Here is a 26,156-nt window from a genome sequence, read left to right on the forward strand (position 1 = left end):
GCAAAGTATCACGGATGCAATTCCCATAATCACAGGTTCCGTATCCATTTCGGAAATGAACACTGCAGCTCAGTGGATATGTAGCCATAGTAATTTCAGGTAAACAACTTGTTTTTCACACTCCTTGTCCTATACAAAAACACTCTTTCCGGCATGCCAATGATGTTACATTAGGTTAATAAGTGCCAAACACCAATAAGAGGATACTAGCAATTTTATTAAACTAAGTCACAAATTAAAAATCCTCTAAGATATTACAGTACACATTTGCAAGAGGTGAACGGCAGAATATTTTATAATGCATGCATACCAGGGCTGTGGAGTTGGTACAAAATCATCCAACTCCCAACTCTAACTCCTCAGTTTATAGTTCCACGACTCAGACTCCTCTAATTTGCATATAAAATATTTTGTTTGAAACATGAAAAGGTATTTTATCACTGCCTAAACTCTATATTAAGATGGAATCTGCTAGCTGCTTTTGCAAACAAAAAGCTCCTGGCCAGGAAGCTGACAATCTACCTTGTCAGCCATCCTAACATGAATGTCGCAGCTTGTTATCTGTATTAAGGGGCCCATACCAGGGCTGTGGAGTCGGAGTCGTGGAGTCGGGGCAATTTTGGGTGCCTGGAGTCGGGAAAAAAATGCACCGACTCTGAATGAATTTAAACTGTAATTAAAATAGAAAATATGATAAAATGTTCTATTTCTCAGATAATAGTCATCATAAATAATGTATACATACATAGCTGTATAGCTGTGCTTAGTCCACAAAAATGAAATTAACCAATCAAAATGAGCAGTCCCCGTATTTTTAAAGTCAGATATACACATCTGATTGTGACTATATATATATGATGTGTACGCAGGAATCTCTTATATATACTAATATACTACTACTACGCCTATGCTGTAAGTATAAATTCTGATGTGTAGCTGTGTCACTTATAGAGATGTCAATGAGATGGAAATAATTCTGTGTTGATTCTGATTTATGCAAATGTACACACTCTCTTTGCTCATGAAATCAAATCATTTATTATGTTGTTAAAATTTGGTTTGGTGACTACAAATTAAAGGGTACCTGAGAAGGATGAAAAGAAACATTTTATACATACCTGGGGCTTCTTCCAGCCCCCTTCAGGCCGATCAGTCCCTTGCTGTCCACCTCCACCACCTGGATCTTCTGCTATGAGTCCTGGTAATTCAGCCTGTCAGCGCAGTCTGGCCACATGCAGCTTCCACAGCCAGGAGCGTTCTGCACCTGCGCAATAGTGCTGCGCAGGTGTAGTACGCTCCCGGCGGCGGAGTGTGTGCTTGCGCACTACACCAGACTGGCTCAAGTACCTGGACTCATAGCAGAAGATCCAGGTGGTGGAGGAGGACAGCGAGGGACTGATTAGCCATGTATGTATAAAACTTTAATTTCATCTGTCTCAGGTTTCCTTTGTTACACAGTAGTACTATACATATGCACTCTCCACAGAGCTGCAGGGAATCCACTGAGAATGTTGTGCACATTGAACACAGAGGTGTTGTCTATCACCCATAAACCTGGTTCAGATTGTGCATGAAGAATGTGTAATAGAGGAAGAATCTCCTTATTCCCCTGCAGAGTACCTGCACATCACTCTTACATGTACCCACAGTTACATTGCTTAGGCTCTGTACCTTTTACAAGTACTCTTACCAAGGACTAGTTTTAGTCTATGACTAAAGGGAATAAATATGGCAGTCTCCACATCCTTCTTACTTCAGTTGTCTTTTAAAATTCCTAAGCGTTGGCAGTTAAGAGACGAATTTCATATTACATACTTTCAATCGACAAGATTGTAATATGCAAATTAGAGGAGTCGGAGTCGAGGAGTCGGTGAAATCCTAAACTGAGGAGTCGGAGTCGGTGGATATTTGTACCGACTCCACAGCCCTGGCCCATAAACTGGTCGATTTCAGCCATCGATCGATTCTACAGAATCGATCAATCAGAAATCAATTCTTTCAAATCATCCAATCGATCGATTTGCGATCAATTTCGATCAATTTGATCTGACAGGATGGAAGAGGTAGGTCGGTCTGCTGCTGGCACCAGATCGATGGCCCATAGAGTTGCACTGGATCTAATGGTGCAATAATGCATTTATATCGATTTTTAATAGATTTCCAATAGATTTAATTCTGAAATCTATTGGAAATCTGTTCCTAATGTGTGGCACACATCAGATAGATTCCTGTCAGATTCGACTTTACTGGCATCTGATAAAAATCTGATGGTCGAATCTGCTGCAAATCTATAAGTGTATGGCCACCTTAAGATTCACTGGAGCCCTTATCAGCCAGGTTCCAACGTGTAGCCCTGCCACCTTGCAGAAGGCGGCCAGACAATGGAGTCAATTAAAAAAAAAACTTCTCATAAAGGACTGATTTTTCTCCTGATTAATAAAAATAACCTTTCGGCACATTTACAAGCAAAATCACTCAAAGCAAGTTGATCCTGATTAACTTCATTTCAATATTCCTTTTGTTACCTTAAAGAGAACCTGTAACAATAAAAAAGGGGGAAGCCTCAGGGTCCCAGTGAGGCTTCCCCCTCCGCTGTAGCTGCAGCCAATCCAGTGCTGGCTCCCCCAAAGTCTCCGGCAATCCTCCCTCGATAAGCCCAACAGGATGAATTTATTTACCTTCCCTGACTCCAGCGGGGGCGCTGTTGCGGCTCTCAGCACGGAAATAGGCGGAAATAGCTGATCTGTCAGGTTCGCTCTACTACGCAGGCGACTTGCACCTGCGCAGTAGAGCGGCCCGACAGTGATCGGCTATTTTCGCCTATCTTAGAGCGGAGAGTCGATACAGCGCCTGTGCTGCAGCCGGGAAGGTAAATATTTACATCCCCACTGTTCGGAGGGCCAGAGCGGGACCGCCGTGGGACACAGGACGGTCCCGCTCTATGAAGCCTCGATGTAACTATGAAGCCTCGATAGGATCCGTAGGCTACCGCCTACCGAGATTAGTACCCTCCAGGCAAATTTTTTGTTGTTACAGGTTTTCTTTAAAGAGAACCCGAGGTGGGTTTGAAGAATATTATCTGCATAGAGAGGCTAGATCTGCCTATACAGCCCAGCCTCTGTTGCTATCCCAAACCCCCCTAAGGTCCCCCTGCACTCTGCAATCCCTCATAAATCACAGCCACGCTGCTGACAAACAGCTGGTCAGAGCTGGCAGTGTTTATCTCTATAGTGTCAGTCTGCTGCTCTCCCCGCCTCCTGCAGAACTCCAGTCCCCGCCTGCATCGCTTCCCTCCCTGCTGATTGGAGGGAAGGGACGGGGGCAGGGACCGGAGCTATGCAGGAGGCAGGGGAGCAGCTGAGACTGACACTACAGATGTAAACACAGCCTCACAGCATGGCTGTGATTTATGAGGGATTGCAGAGTGCAGGGGGACCTTAGTGGGGTTTGGGATAGCAACAGAGGCTGGGCTGTATAGGCAGATCCAGCCTTTATATGCAGATAACATTCTTTAAACACACCTCGGGTTCTCTTTAATTATATTGTTTGATTGCTCTCTGGGAGCTTCAAAATGTAACATATAAAAGTGAAAAAACTTTGTCAATCATGCCCAGTGTGTTCGGACATAGCATTCTTTTGTTTTTTATGGACACCAGAGATGCATTTTAACTAAAGGCTATTGCTGTAGACTAGCTGTTAAATAGAAGTCAAAACTAGTCATAGTCCTTGGTAAGAGTACTTCTAGAGGGTGCAGACAGGAACAAAGAACAGTGTGGCCACCTTAACCACTTGAGGACCCACCCTTTACCCCCCCTTAAGGACCAGCGCTGGTTTGATTGATCTGTGCTGGGTGGGCTCTGCAGCCCCCAGCACAGATCAGGGTGCAGGCAGGGAGATCAGATTACCCCCCTTTTTTCCCCCCTATGGGGATGATGTGCTGGGGGGGTCTGATCTCTCCTGCCTGCTGTGGGTGGCGGGGGGGGCACCTCAAAGCCCCCCTCCGCGGCGAAATTCCCCCCTCCCTCTCCTACCTGCTGCCTCCCCTGGAGATCCGGGCTGCACAGGACGCTATCCGTCCTGTGCAGCCAGTGACAGGACGTCCCCTGTCACATGGCGGCGATCCCCGGCCGCTGATTGGCCGGGGATCGCCGATCTGCCTTACGGCGCTGCTGCGCAGCAGCGCCGTACAAATGTAAACAAAGCGGATTATTTCCGCTTGTGTTTACATCTAGCCTGCGAGCCGCCATCGGCGGTCCGCAGGCTATTCACGGAGCCCCCCGCCGTGATTTGACAGGAAGCAGCCGCTCGTACGAGCGGCTGCTTCCTGATTAATTAGGCTGCAGCTGGCGACGCAGTACTGCGTCGCTGGTCCTGCAGCTGCCACTTTGCCGACGCACGTTATGAGTGTGCGGTCGGCAAGTGGTTAAGAGTGAGAATGAGGGTATTCTTCCTCTATTACACATTCTTCATACACCATCAGAGCCAGGTGTACCGATAATAAACAGATCGGCATTTAATGCGAAAGCATTCTGGAACAGCTTTGTGGGGAGTGAATATGTAGAGTATAGTACTACTGTGTAACTTAATTTGTAGTCACCGACCCCAAATGTAACATCATTAATCAAATTAATCGATTTCATGAGCAAAATTAGTGCATAAATTTGCACACAAAATTTGTCTAAACCTGATTCAAACTATGTCCCAACAAGGACCTAACCTATATGTACAAAATAAGTGACATGAGGAGTCACTGGTCAATCAGCTGGATTGTAGTCTTGTAAACCAGTGATCAACAGGTCTCCAAAAAACATATATACAAGTATGGGGAGAGACTTGACACAAGTGTCATAACTGTCAGTCTCACTTAAGTACTGATACACATATATATGCACGAAAGAAATAAAAATACGTTGCTGTGAGGTGCGAGGTCTTTGCTGATCCCCCCCCAGTGCTGGCAATCAGTCAGAGGATACTGGGGTGTAGCTAGTCCCACCACGGCAAAGTACTGTTAAAAGTAATTGCAAAAGCACATGGCAAAATAGGAGTATGGTAACATAACTGTGATGGAGGCTAAGTGTGAGACTGCCATCAATCACAGAGAGACCTGTATGCTCCTACACAGTAGTATTATAGCCATGAAACAAATGCCTTCACAGAAGGTATAGAGCTGGGGTAGAAATGGGTGATATATACAATTTACAGTGCTAGTGTCATTTAACTAGGACTAGTTTCACTCTATAAAACAAGAGCTTCGTCAGGAAATAGAACACACAGTGTACAAATCATAAAAAGTATCCCCCCCACCACAAGAAGTCCCACAGCAATATAGCCCAAGACAGAGCTGGAGCGCCTGCTACTCTTTGCTCTTATATACAAGCACTAATGGCTGTATCAGCCTCACCTGTGTGTGCATCCACCCACATCAAGTTCTGTCTCATCCATGTTTCAGGCAGAAGAAACCATCCCCAGGTTTAACCCTCTAAACATCAGGGCCAGGCAAACAGCATGGAGTTATACAGCCTCCTCTCCATGCTGCAGCTGTATCATAGTGGAGGAAGTGATGTCAGCAGGGGGAGTCCCGCCTAGTGTTTCACTGATTGGTTTGCAGGGACTGAGTGCTGCCATAGCAACGCTCCAAACACTCGCAGCCCTGTGTAATGTGAAGAGGGCAGGATAGAGTACTGGCTGGATAGAGTACTGGTCAAGAGCTCTGCCTTTGACATGGGAGACCAGGGTTCAAACCCCGGCTAGGTCAAGTACCTATTCAGTAAGGAGTTCAAGGCAAGACCCCCCAACACTGCAGGGTGGCCTCCTGAGCGCCTTGAGTCCAACAGGAGAAAAGGGCCACACAAATGTTCTGACTATTATTATCATAACAGCCTGTCCAAGCCTCCTGATTGATCACACCAGCGCTCTGCCATTTGTTTGTAAACAGAGTACAAACTGCAGCCCTATGTATACATTGCCCACATAGCAGTGCCTCAGTAAAGCTACACAAATGAGCAGGGAAAGCAGCAGCTCCCATATAGCACAAGTTGTGCAGTGTAACACATCTTTGTGCAGATGGTGAAGCTGATGCATGAGCCCAGCCTGCATAATAGAGTATATCTCTCAAGAGGGCAAGGGAAGCTACAGTTCCAATTATACACAGAATATGTGCATCCCAAAGATGTATTGGGGACCAATAAAAACATATTTGTGTGGACAGATAGAGTCACTGCGAAGAAACCCACCGCCTGTATGCCACTGCATAAATACACCTCACAAAGAGGTGGGGAAACAGTAGCTCTAGTGATACATGTAGCAGGGCATCTGGGAATGGGCTCCTTAAGGTATCTCTTATTTACATGCCTGTGATCTATGTGTGTTCTTTCTGTTTTCGTCATACGACAATGATCATCTGTGCACGCACCACCATGTCCATACATGTCCCACCCAAGTTTCCATGTCTCAATTTTCCACCTTTCTTTGCCCTGCCAGATACCTTAAGGAGCCCATTCCCAGATGCCCTGCTACATGTATCACTAGAGCTACTGTTTCCCCACCTCTTTGTTAGGTGTATTTATGCAGTGGCATACAGGCGGTGGGTTTCTTCGCAGTGACTCTATCTGTCCACACAAATATGTTTTTATTGGTCCCCAATACATCTTTGGGATGCACATATTCTGTGTATAATTGGAACTGTAGCTTCCCTTGCCCTCTTGAGAGATATACTCTATTATGCAGGCTGGGCTCATGCATCAGCTTCACCATCTGCACAAAGATGTGTTACACTGCACAACTTGTGCTATATGGGAGCTGCTGCTTTCCCTGCTCATTTGTGTAGCTTTACTGAGGCACTGCTATGTGGGCAATGTATACATAGGGCTGCAGTTTGTACTCTGTTTACAAACAAATGGCAGAGCGCTGGTGTGATCAATCAGGAGGCTTGGACAGGCTGTTATGATAATAATAGTCAGAACATTTGTGTGGCCCTTTTCTCCTGTTGGACTCAAGGCGCTCAGGAGGCCACCCTGCAGTGTTGGGGGGTCTTGCCTTGAACTCCTTACTGAATAGGTACTTGACCTAGCCGGGGTTTGAACCCTGGTCTCCCATGTCAAAGGCAGAGCTCTTGACCAGTACTCTATCCAGCCAGTACTCTATCCTGCCCTCTTCACATTACACAGGGCTGCGAGTGTTTGGAGCGTTGCTATGGCAGCACTCAGTCCCTGCAAACCAATCAGTGAAACACTAGGCGGGACTCCCCCTGCTGACATCACTTCCTCCACTATGATACAGCTGCAGCATGGAGAGGAGGCTGTATAACTCCATGCTGTTTGCCTGGCCCTGATGTTTAGAGGGTTAAACCTGGGGATGGTTTCTTCTGCCTGAAACATGGATGAGACAGAACTTGATGTGGGTGGATGCACACACAGGTGAGGCTGATACAGCCATTAGTGCTTGTATATAAGAGCAAAGAGTAGCAGGCGCTCCAGCTCTGTCTTGGGCTATATTGCTGTGGGACTTCTTGTGGTGGGGGGGATACTTTTTATGATTTGTACACTGTGTGTTCTATTTCCTGACGAAGCTCTTGTTTTATAGAGTGAAACTAGTCCTAGTTAAATGACACTAGCACTGTAAATTGTATATATCACCCATTTCTACCCCAGCTCTATACCTTCTGTGAAGGCATTTGTTTCATGGCTATAATACTACTGTGTAGGAGCATACAGGTCTCTCTGTGATTGATGGCAGTCTCACACTTAGCCTCCATCACAGTTATGTTACCATACTCCTATTTTGCCATGTGCTTTTGCAATTACTTTTAACAGTACTTTGCCGTGGTGGGACTAGCTACACCCCAGTATCCTCTGACTGATTGCCAGCACTGGGGGGGATCAGCAAAGACCTCGCACCTCACAGCAACGTATTTTTATTTCTTTCGTGCATATATATGTGTATCAGTACTTAAGTGAGACTGACAGTTATGACACTTGTGTCAAGTCTCTCCCCATACTTGTATATATGTTTTTTGGAGACCTGTTGATAACTGGTTTACAAGACTACAATCCAGCTGATTGACCAGTGACTCCTCATGTCACCTATTTTGTACATATAGGTTAGGTCCTTGTTGGGACATAGTTTGTGAATAAATATTACCTGTACTCCCATTCGGTTTGTTTATGCTAAACCTGATTCAAAGCAGAATTGTTTGAATCTTATGCTGGGAATACACCATGGGATATTTTTTGGCAGATAGATGGTTCGATAGATAATTTCCGACAGGTTCAATCTTATTTTCAATCGTTTTTCTGATTAATTTCTCATAGAAGTGAATGGAAATCGATCACAAAAACGATCGGAAAATCAATCGTAGAGTAAATTTGCTGAAAAACCTCATTGTGTATTCCCAGCATTAGTGACCATCCCTACTAGTGACACAACTACGTAACTGGCATATTGTTACAGCAGAGATGTTATATATCAGATATACAGTCACAATCAGATAGGTATATCCGATTTTAAAGGTGATTGCGTTACTGCAGCAGCATAAATATTTCATTTTTGTGGACTAAGCTCTATTACTGTATATGTAAGTTACTTATGACAATTATCTGAAAAATAGAACCTTTTATCATTTTATCTTTTAAATTACAGTTAATTTAACCCCTAGCTGACCGTTCCACGCCGACTGGCGTGAAAGTGGCAGCAGTCCCAGGACCACTCCACGCCATCTGGCATGAATGGCTGCGGGCGGGGATTGCAGGAAAAAGTGGTTCAATTAATTAAAAAAAAATTTCAAGCTTTTTTTGTAATCAATTTTATTTTTTTAAATAATGAGTTAAAAAATAAAAATAAAAAAAAGTAGTTTGCCGCCAGATGTTGATGACTCTACGTGGCCCTGGCGTCATCAACACCAATCGCTGCGGAACAGGTCATCGCCGAGGGAGAAGCAAATCCGCTGAGGGACATGGAAGAAGACACTGGGAAAGCTATCAAAGGTACACAACGAGGGATCAGCACGGCAATAGTAAGTATAGGTTAGCCAGGCATTGTTACCCCAGGATAGGGTAGCCAGGTATAGGTGCAGCAGTATAGGTTACCCAGGCATAGATGCCGCAGTATAGGTTACCCAGGTATAAATGTCGCTAGTATATTTAGCCAGCTGTAACAACAACAACAACAACAAATAACATTTGTAAAGCGCTTTTCTCCCGTGGGACTCAAAGCGCATAAGCATGGCTCCGACCATCGTGGTACAGAGGAAGAATTTTATAAATCTGGAAATGCCAGGCTAAACAGGTGGCTTTTCAGTCTGGATTTGAATAGCTCCAGGGATGGTGCTGTCTTTACTGGGTGTGGTAGGGAGTTCCAAAGAGTAGGGGCAGCATGACAGAAGGCTCTGTCTCCAGATTTTTTGAGGTGCACTCTGGGAGTGACCAAGTTTATAGAACTTGCTGATCTGAGGTTGTGAGAGGTGTGGTGCAGCTTCAGCAAGTCCTTCATGTATCCAGGGCCCAGATTGTGCAGGGATTTGAATGTCAGCAGTCCAATCTTGAAGAGTATTCTCCATTCTACTGGTAGCCAGTGCAGTGAGCGAAGGATCGGTGTAATGTGACAGTGGCGAGGCTGGTTTGTTAGCAATCTGGCAGCAGCATTCTGCACTAATTGCAGGCGACGCAGGTCTTTTTTGGGGAGGCCAGCATAAAGGGCATTGCAGTAGTCCAGCAGCAGCATTCTGCACTAATTGCAGGCGACGCAGGTCTTTTTTGGGGAGGCCAGCATAAAGGGCATTGCAGTAGTCCAGCCGTGATGTGATGAAGGCGTGGACTAGGGTTGGAAGATCCTCTGGGGGAATCAGATGTTTAATCTTTGCAATGTTCTTCAGATGAAAGAAGGAAGATTTAACTACAGATGAAATTTGGTTTCTGAAACTCAATTCCCCATCGATTAGTACGCCAAGGCTGCGCACAAGGTTGGAGCTGTTTATGTCTGAATTCCCAATCCTGATTGGTGTTGCTTTAGGATAGAGCTGTTTTGATGGCGAGCACTGGCTTTGGACAAACAGGACCTCAGTTTTGTCAGCATTCAGTTTCAACCAGTTATCATTCATCCATGCCTGAAGCTCAGCTAAGCAAGAGTTTATTTTTGGGGTAGGGTCTGTTCCACCAGGTTTGAAGGACAGGTATAGCTGTGTGTCATCGGCGTAGGTGCTACACTATAGGTTAGCCAGGAATAATTGTCCCCTGTATAGTTAAGCAGCTTCCCCCCCCAACCTCCTGTTTCTAGTGGCAGATCTGCAACATTCCTTATCTCCCCCCCCCCCCCCCCCTCCACTGATCATCCCTCTAACCTTCCCTCCCTATCCCCCAGCGGCACAGAGTAGAGCACGGGGAGTTTTACTCACCAAAGCTCTCTCCAGTGATAATCATCACATATCCTCCTCTGCCGTCCATCTCTGGACTACTGTTTGCAGTACCAGGGATGCGGCTGATGACATCATCAAGCTGCGTCCCCGGGAAAGTGAACAGTAGCCTGGAGCTGGACGTGGAAGAGCATATGCGATCATCGATGAAGAGAGGCACGATGAGTAAAACTCCCCGTGCTTTACCCACTGCACTGCCAGGGGATCAGGAGGGATGGATGGATAAGCCCACAACAGAAAAAAGTAGAGCCAGCGGCTCAGAGTAGCTATAAATCTCCCTGGCAGCATGGACGAGCCTGACTCGTCCTTACCAATATTAGCAACTTTTAGCAGGACGAGTCAGGCTTGTCCTTACCGCTAGAGAGGTTAACAAGCTGACTCATCATTGCATTCCAGCGGATATGGAGGTGTGTTTAGCTTCCAGGGACAACAATGGGTGATTTGCATAATTCACCAGTGATGCATCAAATTGCTCACTCCAACCTGAATTATTGCTCAGCAGTGATGCACTTAGAGACATCTCAGAGCTCACTCCAACCTGAATTATTGCAAACACTTCCTGTTTTAAGAAAGCAAACTTGTTTTCCATATCATTTTATCAAAAGGGCCTTTTGGTCCATTGTAGTCCCTTACACACTCCAATGAGTTCTGGCTCACCATGAGCTTGCTGGGTACTCTAACTCTAATGATCAATCAGGAGCAGTTTAAACTTGTACACACAATGCAACCTCATATCAGATTACCAGTCCATCTGATGGGAAATTGCAATGTGCGTACCCACCATAAAGCCCCATCTACACGATAAGATTCTTTGTGAGATTCGATTATGATTCTATTTACGATCTGATTAAATCAGACATGTCCGATAAGGATTCGATTCAATTCGATTTGCCATTGTTTTGCAATGGCAAATCAAATTGTATCGAATTGAATCCCAAATCGGACATGTTGGATTCAATTGGATCGTAAATAGAATCGTAATCGAATCGCACAAAGAATTGTATCGTGTAGATAAAGCTTTAGAGTCAAAAACTGCTCTTCAGTCAACTTCTTATTGAATAGCAGGAGGCTGGTCATTGGAGCATTTGGCCATGGTAAAAGAAACAAACCAAAATAATCAAGCATTACAACCCATATAATATAGGATTTAAAAGGAGAATGAGAAAACAGAACAAAAAACTTCAACCAGAAGCCTTCACATAACCTTTGGCATTTTACTTCTAGCAAATGCATACCGGCTCTGCTTCGCCTTTGCCCCTTCTGACTTGCTCCTCAATAAATTTTGCGGACCGCTCTTCATCATCGAGATCTTGTTTCTTTTTCTTTTCTAGCTCTTGCTGTCTCCTGATTGTTTCAGGATCCCGGTCTATGTACTGAACGTACCAGCCCTTTGGTGTTTCATCAACTTTACAAAAACCTTTGGAGACACAATGTAACCATCAAAAAAATGACAGCTGAATCAGCAATCGCCAATGCAGTGGACTGAGGCTATTGTGTTACAGTACAAATACACACTTTACACCAGCAAAGGCAGATAGAGTCAAATGTTACACAAGTAACTAGATCTGCATATGATTGATGCACACTGAAAGGTGCAATCCAAGACATAAAACCTTGTTAAAACACTAGACGAAACTGAGCCAAGGTGGCCGATAACCAGGGCTGTGGAGTCGGTACAAAAATCATCTGAATCCAGTTCATGATTCCACAACTCTGATCCTCTAATTCAGTGTTTCCCAACCGCTGTTCCGCGGCACACTAGTGTGTCGCGGAATGTTGCCTGGTGTGCCGTGCGGGGATCCCCAACCTGTGGTCCGCGGGACGCAGGACTGTCCTCTTCCTCCCCCCTCCCACCCGTCACCGCTTTTATTACCTTAGCAGCGGCCGCTCTCCCCTCTCCAGCGCATGTATTTATTCAAGCAGCGTATCTCCCGGCTGCTCTGTGTGTGATGCGCAGGAAGCAGGGCTCGGTTACCATAGTAACGGCGATACATATCGCCGTTACAGGAAGCCGCTGCTGTGCTTCCTGCCGCATCACACAGAGCAGCCGGGAGATACGCTGCTTGAATAAATACACGCGCCGGAGAGGGGAGAGCGGCCGCTGTTAAAGGTAATAACAGCGGCGGGGACGGGCGGGGGGCACCACCTACCCATACTGGCTATACCAGGGCACTATACTGGCTATCCTGGGGCACTATACTAGCTATACTGGGGCGCTATCCTGGGGCACTATTTTGGCTATACTGGGGCACTATACTGGTGCACTATACTAGCTATACTGGGGCAATATACTGGCTATCATAGGGCACTATACTGGCTATACTGGGGCACTATACTGGCTATCCTGGGGCACTATACTGGGGCGCTATCCTGGGGCACTATACTGGCTATACTGGGGCACTATACTAGCTATACTGGGGCACTATACTGGGGCAATATACTGGCTATCATGGGGCACTATACTGGGGCACTATACTAGCTATCCTGGGGCACTATTTTGGCTATACTGGGGCACTATACTGGGGCACTATACTAGCTATACTGGGGCACTATACTAGCTATACTGGGGCACTATACTAGCTATCCTGGGGCACTATACTGGGGCGCTATCCTGGCTATCCTGGGGCACTATACTGGCTATACTGGGGCACTATACTAGCTATACTGGGGCACTATACTAGCTATACTGGGGCACTATACTAGCTATACTGGGGCACTATACTAGGGCGCTATCCTGGGGCACTATACTAGCTATACTGGGGCACTATACTGGGGCGCTATCCTGGGCGCTATACTGGCTATACTGGGGCACTATACTAGCTATACTGGGGCACTATACTAGCTATACTGGGGCGCTATACTGGGGCACTATACTGGGGCACTATACTGGCTATACTGGGGCACTATACTGGCTATACTGGGGCACTATACTGGCTATACTGGGGCACTATACTGGCTATACTGGGGCACTATACTGGATATACTGGGGCACTATACTGGCTATACTGGGGCACTATACTGGCTATACTGGGGCACTATACTGGCTATACTGGGGCACTATACTGGCTATACTGGGGCACTATACTGGCTATACTGGGGCACTATACTGGCTATACTGGGGCACTATACTAGCTATACTGGGGCACTATACTGGCTATACTTGGGCACTATACTAGCTATACTGGGGCACTATACTAGCTATACTGAGGCACTATACTAGCTATACTGAGGCACTATACTAGCTATACTGAGGCACTATACTAGCTACACTGAGGCAACTAAACTAGCTATGCAGCCACACCCCAAACATAGCCTGCTGCGCATGGCACTGTCCACTAGGTCGCGCAAACACCCGGCCGGCCGGCCGGAATGGCCCCCCCCCCCCCCCCCCCCGCCCCCCCCTCCCCCCCCCCCCCGCCGTTCCCCGGAGAAAAAAATTGGTCAGAAAGTGTTCCCCGGGCCGGAAAAGGTTGGGGACCACTGCTCTAATTTACACATAATCTTGTTGATTGAGGCCCCTGGCGTCGCAGTACCCACCCCCACGGTGCAGCTAGTTACAGTGATCACTGCTGTCTATAAGAGAGGCCCCAGTTCTCGCGGTGCAATGTGCTAGCATGTTTGGCAGTGGCGCACAACTACATGGGAGTCAGCAGCACTGCAAACCATCTTTATAGATTGTCACGTTGGCGATGAGGATCGGGGAATGCCGTGACATACTCCCTGTTCGGCAGTAAGTCACTGAGCAAGGGGAATCACGAGCAGTCGCTAGGGCGAGCTTCCTGGTTTTCATATTTGACTCAATAACTGATGGTGGAATATGAAAACTAGCAGAGACCGGGAATGGAGGGGACCCCCATGGCAATGAGCAAGAGCCAGGCAACTCCTGCTATGGTAATCTAGCCCACCATTGGCTTTATTTAAAAGATTTTAACATGGTTCAGAGGTACTTTAAGAATGATACTGTAATTACGACAGCTCTATTGAAACTGCGCTCCAATGGCTGCCATCAGCAGTCTGAAATACAGACAAACAAGACAGCAGAAATTCTAAAGAGTTTAGATATAGGCTACGACTTACTGAGAAAAAGGAACCATTAAACTTACCTTCTCTACCAACCACTTTGTAACGTCTGCCAGTGTCTCCCATTGTGTGGCATTCATGTGTACATGCGCTCTCGCAGTACTCTCCCCCCTCCCAGCCACAGCTCATTACAGGGACCATTGCTGTCTGTGAGACAGGCTCCAGCTCCCGCAGTGCGATGTGACAAAGTGGTCCAGCCGGAGCAGAAGATGCAGCACGTTTGCCAGACACAACTACATTGAGTCAGTTGCACCGCAAACAATTGTTATAGATTGTCACAGCAGCGGTGCGAATTGGGGAAATTGCTGTGATGTACTCCCTGCCCAGCAGTAAGTAGGTCACGGAGCAGGGGGAGGGGTCATGCAGATTTCCCTGATGGCGCAGTCTGCCGCAGCGAACAAATACAATAGTGTGATGCACTGTTGTAGGGCTCTCCAGCCATGTGCCAATCGCAACGCATGTGTGTGTGAAAGGGGCCTGAAAGTATGTATCACATTTTTACCCTTTAATTACGGTCGGAAGATTTTTTTTTTTATGCCTCTGGTTACCCCCCAAAATTGGCTCTGATTCCAACCAACTCCATCAATCCTCCCCCCCCCCCCCCCCCCCCGAAAAAAAACACTCACCCAGCAATCAGCCTGGCAGATCAATGCAGCTGAGCGCTGACAGAGCATTGTCCTCCCCACTCATCCGGTCTGCTGTCACTCCTTCACTTCCCTCCCCTTGCATAGCAACAGAACACAGGCTACTGACGCATCAGTACAGTTTCTGTCCAGCAATGTCACCCAAAGGAATGGAGTTCCACCATCGGTGTTGGACTGAATATTGTATTATTCGGTCCAGAAGACTGACTGACTTTTCCCACCCATTTCTGTAGGAGAAAAATTGCATCCCATAGTCCAAATACTACGGTACTGCGTTATTGGGGGGGAGGGGGTATTTGCACTATAAAACAGAACTAGAATTGCATAAACTATCATTTTGCATTTACTGGTTTGTTTTACCTTATTCTGTGTACCTGAGGATTCTGTTTACCAAAAAAGTAAAAAGTTTAGCAGTAAGGATCCATTCTCATTTGTCCTCTCAAAACTCCCAGCCCACCAAAAAAAAAAAAACAACAACAACATTTAAAAGGCTTTTTGGTACCATGAAACACAAAACACATCTTAAAGTACCCCTGAACTGGGCTAGAAATCTAATTAAAGCCCAATGTGGGTTAGATTACCTTTGACGAAACTTCCTGCTGTCCTGATCCCATTCCCTGTTGCCTCCGTGCTACCCGGGCGTTCCTCCGAGCTGCACAGAGCTATTGTGATTTGCGCAGGTGCGAGTTTCAAGCTGCACCTGCACACTGAAGTGAATGAGTGCTTACTTTATCTGTGCTCATGTGAATGGGTATTTGCGCCGGCACATTTCAGATTCACGAGCTGTCGATACCGGGAGCTTCCTGGTTTTCATATTCAACTGGATAACTTGGTGGAATATGAAAATAAGCAGAGACCGGGAATGGAGGGGACCCTGATGGCAATGAGCAGAGCCAGGCCACTCCTGCTAAAGTAATCCAGCCCACCATAGGCTTTATTTAAAAGACACGGTTCAGGAGTACTTTAAAGTGTAACTGTCGCAAAAAATTTAAAACACATACAAATAAGAAGTGCATTTCTCCCTGAGTAAAATGAGCCATACATTACTTTTCTCCTATGTTGCTGTCACTTACAGTAGGTAGTAGAAATCTAACATTTCTCAGCATGGCCTGTATTCTTTATAAAGACATTCCCTGAAAAAGATGTATTTAAAGATGCTGCCCAGCTTCCCTGCTCACTGTACACTTTTTTGGCAGTTGGACGGAGAAACTGCCATTCACTAAGTGCTTTTAAAAATAAAGAAAATCCTAGCAATCCCTTATGAGAAGATGGGCTAGTCCAAAACCTGTCGGTAATGTCAGATTTCTACTACTTACTGTAAGTGACAGCCTTATAGGAGAAAAGTAATTTATGGCTCAATTTACTCTGGAAGAAACATACTTCTTATTTGTATACGTTCACATGCATTTTAAATTTTAATATTTTCGCGACAGAGGTACTTTAAGAATGATACTGTAATTACAACAGCTCTATTGAAACTGACCTCCAACGGCTGCTATCAGCAGTCTGAAGCACCCCAAGAACAGTACAGCAGAAAGTCCTTAAATTTAGAGATTAGGATTGACTGAGAAAAAAAAAAAAAAAGAACCATTAAACTTACCTGCTCTACCCAACCACTTTGTAAAGTCTGTCAGCGTCTCCCACTGTGTGGCATTCATGTGTACATGCTCCCTGTGGCTAATGTACTCATTGTAAACAATATTGTTGTGCACACGTTTGGTACCTAAAAGAATAAAAGATGGAAAGAACAAAAGGGGATTATCTTACATTACACAAAAAAATGGCTATGCATGCGGTTGAAAAAGTAGTTTCCTCGCTTGCTTTCCCCAAGAACTCAATTTTTTAACACATGACAGTTGGCGGTACGATTATTTCCAGATTTTTTTTCCAAAAGTGGTGCAATTTTTTCACAAGCTTTCAGACCCTAAAAATCATACCGCTAGATAGATCTGTGCAGCCCTGCACATTCCACACCTCCGATGGATTCAATAGTTATAGGACTTCCTATAAGCAGCAGCCAGCTGCTGCTGCATCTAAGCCTCACTATGTGTTGAAGGTCCCTATGTACCAGTCACTGCAGGTATGACAGTCAGGAGAGGGTTACAAAGCCATTTCTGTAGCTCTGGCAGGGGTATTTATTAACTTTTCGGGACCGGCCACCTACCCCCCCTTAAGGACCAAGGCATTTTGCGCGGGAAGGGGGGTGCGCGCGTTTGGGGGGGGGGGGGGGTCAGGCGGCCGGATCCCGTCTGTGGCTGCCTGGATTGGTGTCCCCCCCATGGTGGCCTGTGCCCCCCCCCTTCTGCCAGCAGCCTTCACTCACCTTCCAGGCTCCAGCGATGAGCCGCACGGGACCCTCTTCTCCGGCCAGCATCTCCGTTCTGTCTGACGATCAGTTCCGGGTCGCGGCTTGATGACGTCATCAAGCCGGGACCCGGCGCTGACGTCAGATGGAGCGGAGATGCCGGCCAGAGCGGAGGGGGGTGCCGATCGTCTCGGGAGCGGCAGGGAGGTAAGTGGATCCTCTTCTTTTCCCCCCCTGCCGCCGCAGCGGTCAAACTGATCACTACGATCCGACGGCGATCGTAGTGATCACGTGATCAGCAGCCATACGCGATGGCTGCTGATCACTCGGGGGAGATGTCGGCTGTCATATGACAGCTTAATCTCCCCCTCCGGGTGCGCACGATCGCGTCGGGAGCGGAAACTGCGGGCCGGCGTAGATTCTACGCCGCATCAGGCTAGAACAGCCACAAGTGCGGCATAGAATCTAATGCACGCGGTCCCGAAAAGGTTAAGCAGACTTGTAACAGAGGATATCTTGCCAGGTCTGAAAGACTTCCATCACTGTTGCAATAGTTTAAATTTAAAATTACAAAACAAAGAATAAAATTCAAACAACTGAAAAATTGTTAATTGTCAGCTTAGGTTTGTTTTCATGAATTCACAATAGGGGAGACTGGTCAAAATTGGACCTTTTGGTAAAGTCAGAAGACAAACATTTCTATCAAAGATCATGATTCTTTTACATTAGCAAAGAAAAAAAAACCTCCATGGGCTTGATTCACAAAGCAGTGATAACTTATCACGCCGTGAAAAGTGCATCGCGCGAAATTTAATGTGAAACCGGTTATCGCCCAAAAATTCGCGTTTGCAGAATAACGCAGATTTTTCTCACGTTAACGTTCACGTGATAAATTCGCATTATCGCACAAACACGAAGGTTAACACGTGGAAATTCGCGTCAACGCGTGAATGCAAATTTTTGCGTGTGATAAACGGTTTACGCGCGAAAACGTGCCCAAAGCACTTTTTCACGGCCGTGATAACAGTTATCACTGCTTTGTGAATCAAGCCCCATGTCTTTGTGCTTTTTCAGAGATGCACAACAGAACACTTAAAGTGCCCAAGGCGATGTGACATGATGAGATAAACGTGTATGTACAGTACAAAACATTAATTTTTAGACATGGAAGTAACAGCTTCTGTCTTGTCGGAAGCTTGTCAGGAATATAGTAAACATCACTGATAAGCTAATTACAGCTATAAAAGTTTTTCTGGCAGAATACAACTTCTGAGGACAGGGGAGAGTTAGGACAAGGTCAATTGATGTATTTTCACTCTGGGACACTTTGCAGACTGCTACAGATTAGAGACAGTAAAATATTGATCCTACTTTGTGAATGTTTAAATATAAAAGAAAGCCCTGGGATACTTAAAGGGGAACTTCAGCCAAAACAAACATACTGTCATTAAGTTACATTAGTTATGTTAATTAGAATAGATAGGTAATATAATTTTTTACCCACCCTGTTTTAAAAGAACAGGCAAATGTTTGTGATTCATGGGGGCTGCCATCTTTGTCATGGGGGCAGCCATCTTTTTGGTTGAAAGGAGGTGACAAGGAGCAGGAGACACAGTTCCAACTGTCCTGTGTCCTGATAACCCCTCCCAGCTGCACACGCTAGGCTTCAAAATGTCAAATTCAAAATGTAAAAAAAATAAATTTGCACCAAAACAGCAGAACGAGAGCAACAACATCAGAAATCCCATCATGCTTTGCACAGCATCAGGGGAAAAAAGCCCGGGCAGTTTTCTTCTGTGCAGCTAAAAATGAGGCTTGGATAAGAGAAACAAAGTTCTGATGCTGTGATACAGTTAAAGAAACACCAGAACTTTTCAGTGCTGCTGAGTCGATTTTTATAGTCCGGAGGTTCACTTTAAAGAAATACTGTATGGGGCAAAAGGAAAAAAAAAAAGTTGAACTTACCTGGGGCTTCTAGTGGTCCCCCCCAGACGTCCTGTGCCCGCGCAGCCACACGCCGATGCTCCGGGCTCCGCCGCCGGTTCATTTCCTGAAATTTGCCACTGTGCTTGCGCGGCCTTCTCCTCACTCCTGCTGACGTCACGGTAGCCTGCGCCGTACGCTCCCGGGGACATCAGCGGGAGGGAAGAGAAGGCGGCGCTGGCGCAGAAAGGTGCAGTGGTTTTAAGACTTTAACGTGGCAAATTCCGTAAGTAACCAGCGGCGGGGACTGGAGCATTGGCAAGTGGCTGCGCAGGCACAGGATGTCTGGAGGAGACCATTAGAAGCTCCAGGTAAGTTTAACTCTTTCCCCCCCCCCCCCCCCGACACCCTACAGTAGTCCTTTAAAGTCATTTTTGGGAGGAGGATAAATATAATGGTTTATCTCATCAGTTTAATTTCCCCTTGGGTTCACTTTAATGCCGTGGATGTTTGCCCACATAAATCAAACCATTTTATTACAGGTAGCTGACATTTAGTTGACATTCAGCATTTACTGCTGGCTGTACCTTACAGTGTGATTTATCCTAAAGGAGCTTTAAGCCGGGAATTTTTAGAAATGAAGAGGGAAGTAGTGTTTTTCTCTAAATCTGCCAAATTCCTGGCGCTGTGGTCAGATATTTGAGCATTTTTGGTTAGCTACAGATCAAAAATGTGCAGAAATGAGGAAATCACAAAGAGAGTCTATACTTTATCACACCATTAGGTATTGCATCTATCTATTCTTTTAGCTGTATGTGACAATATATAGGCATGCTTAAAAAAAAAATCATGCCATCAGTAGCATTCTATGCAAAAGTCTATCACGTGACAACTTTGGAACATGAATACATGGACACTGTTAATCTTCATGCAATTATAGCTTTTCCCCCAAATACTGGAGTTGAGGTAGATGCATCACTGTCAAATTATAGAAGACTTCATAGAAGTAAGTAAAGTTTACACAAGGTCAACACCCATTGCCTATCTTTTGTTCTGCACAAAATCGTGTAACAGAGTTGCCGATCACTGGTTTTGAAAGACTGTCACGACGGATCACAAGTTCCACTAAAGTCAATGGACTTCAAATCCCATGGTTTAAACCAGGGCTGTGGAGTCGAGGAAGTCGGAACAATTTTTGGGTACCTGGAATCTGACTCGGTGGTTTCATAAGCTGCGTAATCTGCAGATTTTTGTACCGACTCCACAGCCCTGATTTAAACGATCATTTCTGCAACTGTTCACATCTTGGTGATCGCAATGTTGGAAGATTTGGCAGAGTTCCCCAATCTAATGTTCCTGTGGGTACTTGGTTTTACACACGCAGAGAACATTTATATCGCGCTTTTCTCCTGGCGGACTCAAAGCGCCAGAGCTGCAGCCACTAGGACGCGCTGTATAGGCAGTAGCAGTGTTAGGGAGACTTGCCCAAGGTCTCCTACTGAATAGGTGAAGGCTTACTGAACAGGCAGACCTGAGATTAGAACCCAGGTCTCCTGTGTCAGAGGCTGAGCGCTTAACCATTACACTATCCAGCCACAACTGGTTTTAGGCAGTCTGTTTAGGTCAATGGAAAAAAAAAATCTACTTTTGTAAAAAGGTGGCCATATATCTAGCGACTTGGTGGCCAATCGACCATCCAATTCAATAATTATTATCGAATTGGATAAAAATCGGTTCTGCAACAAGCACACCCAATTGACGGACAGAATTGGTAAAATGTATCAAGTGGACATGCTGGGAAATCTCGGGCTGATGTCGATCAGGTGCGTGAAGGTAAAAGCGTGCGATACCATAAGCAACTAACCCAATGGAACCCCCAACCACTGTCTCTCCCAAATGTTATATGGACCCCCGATGCCGTGTATTAAAATACATCACCCATTAGTATCCGCCGTACTTCCTAATTCGGGTACCACTTGACTACTGGCATATAGCATGTGAGGCACGTGTGAGACATCACACATGCACCCCACGTGCTATAATGGCAGCAGCCACATGGGGTGCCAATGCGGAACAGAAGTATGGCGGGCAGGTAAATCATTTCAATGCACGAGCACATATAACATATGGGGAGGGGAAATACACAGCCAGGGGGTGGCATCACGAGACAGATTCCTGAGATTTCATGCTGCAATCAATCAACAACCTTGATAAGAGAGAGAACGGTCTCTTGGTCACCAAATTGCTTGATGTATGGCCACCTCTTCTCTTCAGTCACTTGCTGAAGACAAAACTGAAGGCCCAAAGACAAACTGAAGACAGCTGCAGTGAATACCTGGCAACTAGGTATAAACATTGCATTTGTTTATATGTAAGGTAATACACCAGGAAAATTCAGGACTGAGGAAATACAGGGAAGACAGAAACCCGAAACCAATACTCTGTGTGCAATATATCACAGTGCAAAATTGTACTATAGGAGAATTACTCACAATATGCAGGTTGCAATGACACTGCAGCCACCAATACAGCTTACGGAGGATTCCCTAACTCCACTCGGGTTAGTAAGGGCCCTTAGTGGTTGCACTCCTGGGCTATTAGGGAATGTCCCTCGAATAGGGACGTGCTAGAATACAGCCTCCCAACAGAGCTGCAGTAGTAATAGCAGGTGGATGCAGGAGCCCAAAAAATATAAAATTAAAAACAGTTTAAAAGAGAGGTAGCAGTTAGCTTGCCTACTCTGCAGTAAAATAGAAGTAGTACAACTAATAGATAGATCAAGTATTTATTGCCCAAAATGCGTTATCTGATCATATAACTTCTAAACTCTTTAAACTCTTTAAACTCTTTTCAATTATTTAATATTTTTGAGACGCCTCCATGCACCAGTTCTTACTTTTGTCTATAGCAAGGAAATGAACAGCGCTACTTAAAAACAGACTAGTGCCTACCTGCAAAAGAGTGCAAGCCCCACTTGTGGAGTCGAATACACACCGAGCATACACATGACCTGTCTACCACTGGAGGATGTTTGTTTCCGTAACAGCTTGCATGCAACCTATTAAGTACTCGTCCCTCCCACTGCGAGTCAATCCTCCATGGGAGGGGCCTAACACTAACTAAATCCTAACCTGTGTATATGCATAGCCTGGGTGCGCTACCAAGTAAAATTGAAAAATTAAAAATTGCGCAAAAGGTGAATCAGCGCAACACCAGGCCGCCTCCGAATAGCCTCCAATCAGAGATGCACTGAGCCCCCCCAGGAACTACAAACGCACCTTGAACCCAAACAGAAGCTCTGCATATACACCAAAAGCATGGCTGTTAAGTGGGAGCAGCTGACCAAAAACGAATTAAATTAGTACATAGCAAGGAAATCCGTAACAGCTGTTCATTTCCTTGCTATGTACTAATTTAATTCGTTTTTGGTCAGCTGCTCCCACTCAACAGCCATGCTTTTGGTGTATATGCAGAGCTTCTGTTTGGGTTCAAGGTGCGTTTGTAGTTCCTGGGGGGGCTCAGCGCATCTCTGATTGGAGGCCATTCGGAGGCGGCCTGGTGTTGCGCTGATCCACCTATTGCGCAATTCTTACTTTTGTCTATATGTGCCTCATACTTTAGCAGTCTGTATTTTCATCACATTTTGATTGCATCATTTCAAATTCATTGTGGCATACAGAGCCAACGTTCTGGAGATTGTTCCACTGTCCACATATTTGACTTTAAACCATGCCTTTACCAGAACGAACTTGATTTACAATTCACTTACCAAATCGTCGTTTCAGCAGCTCCAGAAACTCAGTGCGGAATTCACTTAAAAACAAGGACACAGCATTAATCATTTTTACAACAATCGAATAAAAAAAAACAAGAAAAAAAAAAAAAAAAAAAAAACACAAAAAAACCCACTATAGTAGTTAATAGAAAATACCAGGGCTGTGGAGTCGGTACAAAAATCCGACTGCGACTCCTCAGTTTAGGATTCCACCTCCTCTAATTTGCATATTACAATCTTGTTGATTGAAAGTATGTAACATGAAATTCGTCTCTTAACTGCCAATGCTTAGGAATTTTAAAAGACAACTGAAGTGAGAAGGATATGGAGACTGCCATATTTATTCCCTTTAGTCATAGACTAAAAGTAGTACTTGCTAAGAGTACTTGTAAAAGGTTACAGGCTGGAACAAAGAACATCTATCAGGCCCTAGGCAATGTGACTGTGGGTACATGTAAGAGTGATGTGCAGGTACTCTGCAGGGGAATAAGGAGATTCTTCCTGTATTACACATTCTTCATGCGCAATCTGAACCAGGTTTATGGGTGATGGACAACACCTCTGTGTTCAATGTGCACAACATTCTCAGTGGATTCCTTGCAGCTCTGTGGAGAGTGCATATGTAGAGTATAGTACTACTGTGTAACAAAGTAAACCTGAGACAGATGAAATTAAAGTTTTATACATACCTGGGGCTTCCTCCAGCCCCCTTCAGGGTAATCAGTCCCTCGCTGTCCTCCTCCGCCACCTGGATCTTCTGCTATGAGTCCAGGTACTTGAGCCAGTCTGGCGTAGTGCGCATGCACACACTCCGGTGCCAGGAGCGTACTACACCTGCACAGCACTGTTGCGCAGGTGCAGAACGCTCCTGGCTGTGGAAGCGGCATGCGGCCGGATTGCACCGACTGGCTGAATTACCAGGACTCATAGCAGAAGATCCAGGTGGTGGAGGTGGACAGCGGGGGACTTATTAGCCTGAAGGGGGCTGGAAGAAGCCCCAGGCATGTATAAAACTTTTCTTTTCATCCTTCTCAGGTACCATTTAATTCGTAGTCACCAAACCAAAGGCTTTATACTTACAGCATATATGTTATTTCGTATATATAAGAGATTCCTGTGTACACATCATATATACAGTCACAATCAGATGTGTATCTGACTTTAAAAATATGGGGACTGCTTTATTGAAGCAGCACAAGTAACTGGTTTATTTCATTTTTGTGGACTAAGCACAGCTATTACTGTATGTATAAATTATTTATGATGACTATTATCTGAGAAATAGAACATTTCATCATATTTTCTATTTTAATTACAGTTTAAATTCATTGGGAGTCGGAGTCGGTGCATTTTTCCCCGATTCAGACTCCACGACTCCGACTCCACAGCCCTGGAAAATACAATGAACTGAACCTGAAATTCTGGTAGGTAGAGAGCTTATCCTGGTCACCAATGATTACATTTGCCAATTATTATATTGCAATGAAGGTAAACACTTTTATACAATGGGAGTACTTTCATAGTTTCAAATGTTCTTTTGTTAAAGGGACACATCCGAGCTACCCTTGAAAATAAAAAAAAAAAATCACTTATCTGTTGCTTCCCCCAGCCCCTGCCAGTCGTCATGTGCCCTCACCGCAGCTCCGCTCACTGCTGGTGGTCCAGGGTCCCCTCAGACGCAGGATGTCCACTATGCTCTGAGTCGCACTGACATCTTCCGGACTCTACTGCGCAGGGGGCTGGAGGAAGTCCCAGGTACCGTATTTTTCGGACTATAGGACGCAATTTTTCTCCCCCAAAATTGGGGAGAAAAAAGTTACTGCGTCTTATAGTCCAAATGTAGCAAACCTACCTATCCCGGCGCTTGTTTCCATTAATAATTTTTCTATTGATGTGCGCAGAGGGGAGGCAGCAGCACGATCCATAGTGTTCCACGCAGCATTGAAGCAGTCGCTGTAATTACCCGCAATGATTTTCTTTTGATCTTCCTCTTTAATTATGCCTGGCATCAGCTCCGCAGCGCGATCCACAGTGCTTCCAATCAGCATAGGAGCAGCCGCTGTAATTATCTGCTATGCTGGCCCTTTGATCCCCCTTTCTTCATACCCGGCATCAGCGCGATCCCAGCTGACAAGAAAATCTTCAGCTGAGTCCTCAGAGGCTTCAGTACTGCTCTGTTTACTGGCGCCCTCTCATGACAGGTCATGAGAGGGCACCAGTAAACAGGGCAGTACGGAAGCCTCTGAGGACTCTTCCGCTATAGCAGCTGAAGATTTGCTTGTCAGCTGGGATCGAGCTGATGCTGGGCATGAAGAAAGAGGGGAATCAAAGGGCCAGCATAGTGGATAACTACAGCGGCTGCTCCTACGCTGCTTGGAAGCACTGTGGATCGCACTGTGCTGTGGAGCTGATGCCGGCCATAATTCAAGAGAAAGATTAAAGGAAAAGCATTGTGGGTAATGGATTGTGTTGCTGCCTCCCCTCTGCGCACATCAATAGAATAATTTGCAGCCTGGACATACAGACCGGACCCAGCTATTGCCACTCATGCTGGTGAGATAACCTGACATTTTAATTGCAGTGGTTGATTAGCGTAGCTGGGAGGATGGGTGGTGTTGTGTAGTGCAGTGTAGCTAGAGGGGAAGCAGGGGTTAGTTAGCTTGCCAGTGTAATTTATACAGACATCTTGGTGGGGGGGGGGTGGCTGGGAAAGAAGGACAATAAGACACTCCTGGACCATGGACGCACCTGGGTTTAATATATTTTTCTTGTCTCTCTAGTTTTTGCCCTTTAAACCTAGGTGCATCTTATAGTCCGGAGCGTCTTATAGTTTGAAAAACACGGCAGACCTTCCCTTTAACCTAAAGGTAGTCATACATCTAGCGATGATGAGCAGATTTCAGCAAGAGACAAATCTCCCTCTAATTGAATCTGATCAGAGAGATCTGTTGGCTGCCCATACACCGCAGGCCGATTTCATGCTGAAATCGATCAGGAATTGGCCTTCTGACCGCCTTGCCGACC

General features: G+C 45.6%; 1 protein-coding gene across 2 annotated transcripts in view; it reads right to left on the reverse strand.

Moving 5' to 3' along the window:
* Positions 1-26,156, reverse strand: part of KIN (Kin17 DNA and RNA binding protein) — a 59,806-nt gene that overhangs the window by 26,054 nt on the left and 7,596 nt on the right. For both annotated transcript variants that reach the window (XM_068272655.1, XM_068272656.1), the window contains 3 exons: positions 23,127-23,170; positions 16,730-16,852; positions 11,641-11,822 (listed from right to left, as the gene is read on the reverse strand). In XM_068272655.1, coding sequence (XP_068128756.1) covers positions 11,641-11,822; positions 16,730-16,852; positions 23,127-23,170 — 349 coding nt within the window. The remainder of the gene's footprint in view (positions 1-11,640; positions 11,823-16,729; positions 16,853-23,126; positions 23,171-26,156) is intronic.

This window comes from Hyperolius riggenbachi, chromosome 3 (assembly GCF_040937935.1).
Source record: "Hyperolius riggenbachi isolate aHypRig1 chromosome 3, aHypRig1.pri, whole genome shotgun sequence".
NCBI lineage: Eukaryota > Metazoa > Chordata > Amphibia > Anura > Hyperoliidae > Hyperolius > Hyperolius riggenbachi.